This window comes from Boleophthalmus pectinirostris, unplaced genomic scaffold (genome assembly GCF_026225935.1).
Source record: "Boleophthalmus pectinirostris isolate CB_2022bp ecotype Guang Dong unplaced genomic scaffold, ASM2622593v1 HiC_scaffold_2, whole genome shotgun sequence".
NCBI classification, from domain to species: Eukaryota; Metazoa; Chordata; class Actinopteri; order Gobiiformes; family Gobiidae; genus Boleophthalmus; species Boleophthalmus pectinirostris.
This window is the reverse complement of record NW_026571152.1, coordinates 15,816-26,390: the sequence shown is the minus strand read 5'-3', so window position 1 is coordinate 26,390 and position 10,575 is coordinate 15,816. Positions and strand designations below refer to the sequence as shown.

The following is a 10,575-nucleotide window of genomic DNA, read 5'->3' as shown; positions in this document are numbered from 1 at the left end:
GCACACACAGAAACACACGCACACAACAACACGCACACATACACAGAAACGCACATGTACACACAGAAACACACACGCATACAGACACACACACGCAAACACAGAAACACGTACGCACACACAGACATACACACACAGACACACACACAGAAACACGCACACAGAAGCACACACACACACAAACAGAACCACACACACATACCATCAGCTTTGACCACCAGAGGGACACACACGCACACGCAAACACACACACAGACAGATACGCACACAGAAACACACACGCACAGACAGATACACGCACACACACACAAAAATACACACAGACACACGCACAGACACACAGAAACACACACGCGCACACTGACGCACACTCGCACACGCAAACACACACACACGCACAGACACACAGAAACACACACGTACACATACAGAAACACACATGCACACACACAGAAACACGCACAGACAGACACACACACAGACAGAAATACACACACAGAAACACACACGCACACACAGAACACGCATAGATAGACACAGACATGCACACACACACACACACACACACCCAGAAACGCACGCGCACACACACACACACACACACACACAGACACACTGTTAGAACAATTTGTATTCAATGTGTTTTTTTTTACGTAATTAACAATGGTTGTTTTTCACAGGTGTGTCTTCAGTGACCAAGCTCTTCCACCCATGGAAGTCTGCAGTGCGCTCAGACAGTTTTCATTTTGTGAGGCGCTTCAACTGTGGCCTCACTACAGAACACCACCCTCTATATGGCACCTTTTGTACCAAGCTGTCATCCTGCGTTTTTGAATGGGATCAGGAGGATGTGCAACGCCTGAAGGAGGCCAAGAGAGAGGAGTGGAAGTGCAGCCACAGTGGACATGTTCCCACTGAGGAACAGCTTATGGCTACCGTCAACCCAGGAGAACTAAAGAAACACAACTGTTATTTCTTTATGTAGTCTACACTGAATTGTTACATCCCTAGTTTACAGTAGTTTTCTTGTTTCAGCTTCATCTTGATGATGATGATTATTGTTAGTATTGTTGTTATAATATTATTGTTATATGTTGTGATATTGTTACATTATATTGTTATTATATTATTCTATATTGTTATATTACATGGTTCTACTTTTATCATTGTTATTTAATCATTTATTTAATTTTGTTTAAAGGATTTGTTTTACAGCTCTTAATCATAGATATCTCTCTGTCTCTTCTCTCTCCCTCGTTCTTCTCGTCCTGTCTGTTCATACGTGGTTTGTCATTTTTCTTTGCTTTCTTACTGTGTGGTACAATGTTACATTAAAGTTTTGATCATTTTATTGGAGTCAAGAACAGCTTTCACGTTTTTATTTAATTTCCTGTTTAAAAACAGGACAGTGAGTGTCATACACTGAATAACTTGAAGCCAGAATTACTTGCAGGATCATTTTACTACTATTTTACTTACATTTATTCACAAAACCCATCACTCTTTGCTCAGTTTAGAATTTGTTTTATTCACTTGTTGCTGCACTGTGCTACTCTCTCAAATAATTGAGTTTATTAAAAAGTGAGGGGACATATGATGGCAGAGTTATCTACATACACTGTTAAATTTGTTTGGTTTTACTAGCACCTAGTAGGCCTTAGGAATGTCAGAAGCGCTGTGTTACTTTGGGAAGCTGCCTGTTCGAATCTCACAAAACACACGAAAATTAAAGCGATGATACACCTTGCAATAAGTGCTGAAGTGAGTGTAAACAATGCTGAAAAGATAATAGATAAGAAAACAATAATATAATGGACATTTCCCTCCTCTTCTCTCCTTTTCTTTTCCTCCCTTCCCCCCTCTTTCCTCCCTACAGGTCCTAACTCTACGTCACGTCAGTCACGTAGGCAAGGGGGCGGGGATGTCGTGGTACAGGAAGTTTACAGTAGCGGTCATTTTACACGTTTTTCAAAAGTTCGGGGAAAGGGTAAGTTTGGAAATTTGCTTAGTACTCATAATAAACTATATTATTGCTAACTGACAGAATCAGTAGCCCAAGTATTATTTATTGGTTTATTTGCCGTATAAACTCCGTTGATTTCGACGGAAAAGACGTGAAATAATCGTCCCAAGTTTCATTGTTTTCTCGCAAGTCCTTCAATACAGATGTACGAATTTACATAGGGGGCGCGAGGACGACCCAAGGTAAGGGGCTGTGGAGTTTAATGAGGTTACATAAGGTCAACATAGCATAATCTACAGAATGCGCACATAGCTGCTTTATATGGTCTATTCACACCGCTACGCTACACAATGCACACATGGCTAATTCATGTGATCATTTATTCACGTGTAGCGACATTGGTTATTATTATTTACCACAAGGGCTGTGATTGCTTTGTCTTTGTACAGAGGGCAAACCATGACCCTCCAAAGCACTGTAACTTTGCTACGTTTTCTTTGTATGAGAAATGATATAAATAAAGCCTGCAAAACATGTAGAATTTCCTCCCCTCCGTCTGTCTATACACGTATGGCCAAGCTCGACATTAAATTGTTTGATATTTAATGTTTGCAGATGACTAAGACAGGAAAGCCAGATAGTTCCTGGAGGGACATCTGCTTGAAGTATGCCCAGGACAAATTCCACTTTTCAGCTGGCAAACGGCCAGGGGCCAAGAAATGGAAAAAGGCCTTAGAGAGGATTGATGCTTGCCCCTGCAGAGCCATGCTAAGGATCTATTTGGGAGAAGCCTTCAGTGTACCTGTGGGTTCCACAAGGTAGGTGAAATGATTTACTAATTGATTAGTAAAGTACAAAAAGAGACAATTAAAGAAAGCTTTATTTCCCTCTTTTTGTACTCCCCCCAGCCAGCAGATCTGGCATCAGATGCTGGGTCCAGTGAGGCAGGAGGAGTTGAGACGGAAGCAGGGCGAGTCCAAGTCGACACAGAGGCAGGGAGAGGAGACATGGAGGCAGGGAGGCAGGGGGAGTTCGAGTCAGCACGGAGGCAGGGAGAAGAGACACAGAGGTAAGCGCGTCAGTGAAAGGGTGCGCTTCCACTAGTCAGCATTCATTATGCCATGACCACAAAAGGTAACAGTACTGCCACCAAACCTAACGCAATCTATGCTCACTCAAAAAATGTATAAAATACAACATGTATAATTACAAAAAAAACAAAAGGAAATTGGTTTGCTTCTTGTGCTTGTATTTGGTTTACAGATCACCAAGAAGCTGGCTGGTGGAATAGGGGGCAGTGCTGCGTGGATGACCAACATCCGCAACGAGTTTGACCAGGTTCTGAACTCTGTTCTGACGACGGGTGAAGGTGCAGGGTTGGAAGGGTTGTGCCAAGGCGTCGTCACCCTTTATAAAAATGCGGGCCAAACTGAACCTGCGGTCATCTGTCGATTGGGACTTCTGCACCCAGACAGGTGGGTCTCTCTCTCACACTTACACACAACAGACACACGCACGCAAACACAGAAACACGCAAACACAGAAACACGCACAGACAGACATACGCACACACAGAAACACATGCACAGACAGACACAGACACACACACACACCGACACACACTCGCACACACAGACACACACATGCAAACACAGAAACACACACAGAAATAGACACACGCCCACACACACACATAAACACACACGCACAAACAGACACACACACACACACAGAAACACACAAGCATACACAGAAACACGCACACACAGAGACACACAGAGAGACAGACACAGACGCACACACAGAAACATGCGCGCGCACACACACACACACACACACAGAAAAACAAACGCACAGAAAGACACAGACACACACAAACAGACAGACACACACACACAAACAGACACACACACACACAAACAGACAGACACAGATGCACACACACACAGAAAAACAAACGCACAGAAACAGACAGACACACGCACACGCATAAACACACGCACGCACAGAAAGACACATGCACACACAGACACACACAGAGAGACACAGACACATGCACACACAGAAACAGACACAAACATATAAACACACACGCACAAACAGACACAGACACATGCGTACAGACACAAACACACACAGAAACACACAAGCGCACCCAGAAACACGCACAGACAGACAGACACACACATACACAGACAGACAGACACCGACACACACAAAGAGACACACAGACACAGAAACACACACGCACAGACAGACACAGACACACGCTTACAGACACACACAAACACAGAAACACACAAGCACACACAGAAACATGCACAGACAGACACAGACACGCACAGACAGAAAACACACACACACATAAACACACACGCACACACAGAGACACGCACAGACACACAGAAACTCGCACAGACAGACACAGACGCACACACACACACAGTAACACACGCGCACACACAGACATGCACGCACAGAAAGACACCCAGAAAGATTGACGCACACACACACAGAAAAAGAAAGACACAGACACACGCACGCACACACACACACACACAGAAACACACACACGCACACACCAACACACTCTCGCACACACAGACACGCAAACACAGAAACACACATGCACACACAGACACACGCACAGACAGACACACACAGAAACACACACGTGCACACAGACACACGCACACACACACAGAAACACACACGTGCACACAGACACACACGCACACACAGAAACACACATGCAACAACAGACACAGGCACACACACACAGAAACACACACGCGCACACCGACACATGCGCGCACATGCAAACACAGAAACACACACGCACAGACAGACACGCACAGACAGAAACACACACACACAGAAACACACACACGCACACACCAACACACTGTCGCACACACCAGCACACTCTCGCACACACAGACACAACGCAAACACAGAAACACACATGCACACACAGACACAGACACACGCACAGACAGACACATTGTTAGAACAATTTGTATTCAATGTGGGTTTTTTTACGTAATTAACAATGGTTGTTTTTCACAGGTGTGTCTTCAGTGACCAAGCTCTTCCACCCATGGAAGTCTGCAGTGCGCTCAGACAGTTTTCATTTTGTGAGGCGCTTCAACTGTGGCCTCACTACAGAACACCACCCTCTATATGGCACCTTTTGTACCAAGCTGTCATCCTGCGTTTTTGAATGGGATCAGGAGGATGTGCAACGCCTGAAGGAGGCCAAGAGAGAGGAGTGGAAGTGCAGCCACAGTGGACATGTTCCCACTGAGGAACAGCTTATGGCCACCGTCAACCCAGGAGAACTAAAGAAACACTGCAGGAGGAGGACCCGTGGAGTGGAGGAGATGCGCCGTATGATTTCAAGGCTGCTGGAATCAGTGTGGGACCTCACAGACACCACAGGGCTGTGTTTGGTGAGCCATGACAGCATGCGCCACATCTGGGAGATGCAGCAGAAACAACTGGAGTGCTTCCAAGACCCCCCATGTGTTGCACTGTATAAAAAGGTGGGGACATTCCAAAAGGGCGGGAAAGAGCTAGACATCCTTAAGTGTGGTAGGGGGTCCTCCTCCCTGGAGAGTTTTCACTGGCACCAGTGCGCTTTCTTTGCAAGTACATTTGCCTCAAGACATACTGTATATATATATATATATATATATATATATACTTATTGGGTTTCGTACCCAATCTCTGGTTGGGGAGTTGTGGGACTTCCAGATACAGACTGACAGAATGGTGATGGCGAACCAACCAGACATAGTGGTGGTGGATAAGAAACAGAGCAGAGCCGTGGTGGTGGACATCGCAATACCAAGCGATGGTAATATCAGGAAAAAGGAACACGAGAAGCTAGAGAAATACCAGGGGCTCAAGGAAGAGCTGGAGAGAGCCTGGAAAGTAAAGGCATCAGTGGTGCCTGTGGTGATCGGAGCACTCGGGGCTGTAACCCCCAAAACTGGGAAGAGTGGCTACAACAGATACCGGAAAAAAACAACGGACATCTCAGTCCAGAAAAGTTGCAGTACTGGGAACAGCAAAGATACTGCGCAGAACTCTCAAGCTCCCAGGCCTCTGGTAGAGGACCCGAGCTCAATGAGGGTGAGAGAGACCTACCACCGTGGAAGGTGAGAAACACACATTATATATATATATATATATATATATATTATTTGAATGTTCTTTTCTCTTATGACAGAGAATGTACTGTAATTATTCAAAATAACACAATTACTTAATACTCTTATGTATTCATATGGATTCACTTTACAATAATGGTGTTGACTGAAAGTGTTTTGTTTCTTTAGGCTGGCGGTGCAATGCTACACATATGCAAATGTACATGCTGGAGGGGCTATCAAGGTGGAACATGGGCGGGGCCAAGGAGGCAGTAGCTGTGGAGGGGGCCTCGACCCTTAGAAGCTTCGATGTCCGCCCGATGTCCCACCTCAACAGCTTAAGCCAGCGTGTCCGTGGTTGTAATCTAGTGGCAGAATTCCCCCACCTGGGAAACCTACTGGTAAGACTTTGGATTTCTTGGGTGCAAAGACTGTGCTATGGAGATGGATGTGTGTATGTATGTCCTTCTCTCATCTTGTGTTTATACTGGTTACAGATGAGCGCATAGCGGTGGAATATTTATTGGGCCAGACCAACAGAGGGGACCTGCTTGCGCCTTGGCATGTCCCTGAAATCCCATCACAGGTGCTTGAGGAGGAGTGGGACGCAGATGATGCAGATGTCACTGTAGACATGTCTGAGGAGGGGGCTACTGGTCCTTATGACCAGTCTGTGGAGGGTGACACTGATCCCGAAGTCGTCGTCACAGAGGTAGGTAACATTTTCTGTAACACCTTAGCCTACTCAAAAACACAATACTTACCTGAAATAAATGTGGTTAAATGAATAAGATGAATGAATGTAAAATCAGCATTGCTCACATAATTAGGAACAAGCGTGACCATTAATTTGCTTGGTTTTTCTTTTTCTCACTCATCACTTTCCAGACCAGCCCAAGTGACATGAGAGGGGTTGTGAGATGGGAGGCAGACCATCACTGCCTTGTCAGCCAAAGAGGAGGCTGACATAGTGCGCCTGTATGCAGCTCTCCATGCCATGATCAAGGCACCTTCAAGGTACAAATTAGTAATTGTTTTGTACACCATAATTACACATACGTTCCATGGAACTAATGAAGCATATGGATGTCTCTTTTCACCGTTTAGATACACCCAGAATTCTAGGAAAAAGTCACATGTGTCAGCAGGACCGTAGAGAGCACCCAGGAAGCAGAGTGGCTCTGCTCCTGGACAGCAGGCGGCAGAAAGGTGCTTGACCACAATCTGCTATCATGGTTCAATACAGTTCATATTATTTTATTGCAATCCCTGTTGACATCGTCACGTGGTTCATCACGGATTTACATCCTTGTTCACAGTCCAGATCATATGCTCTTTCTTTCCCACAGACTATACATGACTCATGGCCAAGCAGCCCAGGACCCTGAAGTCAACAGGGTCAGTGAGTGTGTTTGCCTCAGGCTTGCCAAAGAGTTTGAGCAAGCACGCAACGGGCCAAAGGACACAAAGGGGAAAACCTCGCCCCAACCTCAGATAGCTGCTGGAGGACAGTAGGGTTGTCTTGGAGCAGACAAACCTGTTTCTGGTGCCCCTGAAAAACACCACGGTCTCTTCGTGGTATGTGTTATTTCATTTACCTTTCCCAAAGCTGCCCAGGAGGATGAGGAGCTAGTGTCAAGGGGGAACCGCCAAAGAAGAGGCTATCAAAAGAGCAGTACCACTACACCTGCATGCAGTGTGGCCAGGACAAAAGCAAAAGAACTGGACACACCCAGGTGAAGGGGCGGTGGTACTGTCCAGCCTCAGGACTGTCCCTGGAAGACTGGAGGAACAGTTTACAGTAGGGGTGATATCAAAGCCTCACGATACGATATCGTCACGGTATGAACCTCACGGTACCTTATTTATTGCGATATCATGGGAAAGCTCACGATTAGGAACGTAACAATATCCAAATCTCTTGGTGCGATGTTTTCACTATATACATCTCACGGTAGGATATTTATTGTGATATTTTGTGGAGGTTAAACAGCTAAAACTGTTACTGTTGCTACTTTTCCTCTTTAAAATGCCTTGACAAGATTTAATCCAAAGAACTAAGTCTTAAAACAACTGTTATTTCTTTATGTAGTCTACACTGAATTGTTACATCCCTAGTTTACAGTAGTTTTATTGTTTCAGCTTCATCTTGATGATGATGATGATGATTATTATTGTTGTTGTAATATTATTGTTATATATTGTGATATTGTTACATTATATTGTTATTATATTATTCTTTATTGTTATATTACATGGTTATTCTTTTATTATTGTTATTTAATCATTTATTTAATTTTGTTTAAAGGATTTGTTTTACAGCTCTTAATCATAGATATCTCTCTGTCTCTTCTCTCTCCTCTCTCCCTCGTTCTTCTCGTCCTGTCTGTTCATACGTGGTTTGTCATTTTTCTTTGCTTTCTTACTGTGTGGTACAATGTTACATTAAAGTTTTGATCATTTTATTGGAGTCAAGAACAGCTTTCACGTTTTTATTTAATTTCCTGTTTAAAAACAGGACAGTGAGTGTCATACACTGAATAACTTGAAGCCAGAATTACTTGCAGGATCATTTTACTACTATTTTACTTACATTTATTCACAAAACCCATCACTCTTTGCTCAGTTTAGAATTGGTTTTATTCACTTGTTGCTGCACTGAGCTACTCTCTCAAATAATTGAGTTTATTTAAAAGTGAGGGGACATATGATGACAGAGTTATCTACATACACTGTTAAATTAGTTTGGTTTTACTAAGCACCTAAATAGCCTTAGGAATGTCAGAAGCGCTGTGTTACTTTGGGAAGCTGCCTGTTCGAATCTCACAAACACACGAAATTAAAGCAATGATACACCTTGCAATAAGTGCTGAAGTGAGTGTAACAAGCTGAAAGATAATTAGAGAAGAAACAATAATATAATGGACATTTCCCTCCTCTTCTCTCCTTTTCTTTTTCTCCTCCCCCCTTTTTTTTTTTTTTTTTATAAATTTAAAGAAAAAGTGTATACATCCAGCAGTGTATAAAGAACTGTGATTACTATTCAAACATTTTATCGTACAACATGTACAAATAAAATAAATAAAAAGTTAAGTAATAAAAAAGAAAGGAGGGGGAAATAAAAGAGGACAGGAAAGGGGGAAATGCTATACTTTCCCCACTGGGGTCAGAGTTGAAGTGAAAACATTCAGAGCTGTACAGATTTCTACAGTCTCGAGTGCCTTCTGTTTCTTAGAAAATTGAATTGAAAGAATGTATTGTTTGAAACTATTGTAGAAAGCAACAAAGGTTGGCCTCTTACCAGAAAATTTACACAAGTGGATATGATACTTTGACATTAATAATAATAGATTAATTAGGTAGATTGAATTTTTTGTAATTGAGAATCAAAAAGCCAAACAAACATTCTTCCAATGCAAAATAAAGTGTTTATCAATGTAATTGTGAATATAGTCACACAATTTCTGCAAAAAATTATACAGTTGACAATTCCAGAACAGATGCACAATAGTTTCAGGACATTCTCTACAAAGGCTACATTCAGAATCAATATTTTTCTTAAATCTATTTTTGATATAAGTTTTAGTTGGGTAGAACCTATGGATAAGTTTGAAGGATACTTCTTTTACTCTCCCTTCCCCCCCTCTTTCCTCTCTACAGGTCCTAAACTCTACGTCACGTCAGTCACGTAGGCAAGGGGGCGGGGATTGTCGTGGTACAGGAAGTTTACAGTAGCGGTCATTTTACACGTTTTTCAAAAGTTCGGGGAAAGGGAAAGTTTGGAAATTTGTTAGTACTCATAATAAACTATTTGCTAACTGACAGAATCAGTAGCCCAAGTATTATTTATTGGTTTATTTTTCCGTAAAACTCCGTGATATCGCGGGAAAAGACGTGAAATAATCGTCCCAAGTTTCATTGTTTCTCGCAAGTCCTTCAATACAGATGTACGAATTTACATGGGGCGCGAGACGACCCCAAGTAGTGGGCTGTGGAGTAATGAGGTTACATAAGGTCAACATAGCATATCTACAGAATGCGCACATAGCTATTATAAGGTCTATTCACACCGCTACGCGACACAATGCTCACATGGCTAATTCATGTGATCATTTATTCACGTGTAGCGACATTGGTTATTATTATTTTACCACAAGGGCTGTGATTGCTTTGTCTTTGTACAGAGGGCAAACCATGACCCTCCAAAGCCGTGTAACTTGCTACGTTTCCTTGTTTGAGAAATTATATAAATAAAGCCTGCAAAACATGTAGAATTTCCTCCCCTCCGTCTGTCTATACACGTATGGCCAAGCTCGACATTAAACTGTTTGATATTTAATGTTTGCAGATGACTAAGATAGGAAAGCCAGATAGATCCTGGAGGGACATCTGCTTGAAGTATGCCCAGGACAAATTCCGCTTTTCAGCTGGTAAACGCCAGGGGCCAGAAATGGAAAA

At 43.0% G+C, this 10,575-nt stretch overlaps 1 protein-coding gene across 5 annotated transcripts; it reads left to right on the top strand.

Annotated features, from left to right (window-relative positions):
* Positions 1–1,842: 1,842 nt before the first annotated feature.
* LOC129409441 (uncharacterized) lies at positions 1,843–8,587 on the top strand. 5 transcript variants are annotated; one of them, XM_055155507.1, is made up of 10 exons: positions 1,843–1,987; positions 2,579–2,781; positions 2,872–3,032; positions 3,227–3,438; positions 5,033–5,488; positions 6,307–6,518; positions 6,615–6,829; positions 7,006–7,134; positions 7,235–7,326; positions 7,467–8,587. In XM_055155507.1, the coding sequence occupies exons 4-7, from the start codon at positions 3,381–3,383 to the stop codon at positions 6,624–6,626; spliced, it is 738 nt and encodes a 245-aa protein (XP_055011482.1). In that variant the 5' UTR covers positions 1,843–1,987; positions 2,579–2,781; positions 2,872–3,032; positions 3,227–3,380; the 3' UTR covers positions 6,627–6,829; positions 7,006–7,134; positions 7,235–7,326; positions 7,467–8,587. The 5 variants fall into 5 exon arrangements, with proteins under 5 accessions (XP_055011482.1, XP_055011481.1, XP_055011484.1 ...); XM_055155506.1 differs by having other exon boundaries at positions 7,225–7,326; XM_055155509.1 differs by lacking the exon at positions 7,235–7,326.
* Positions 8,588–10,575: the final 1,988 nt, after the last annotated feature.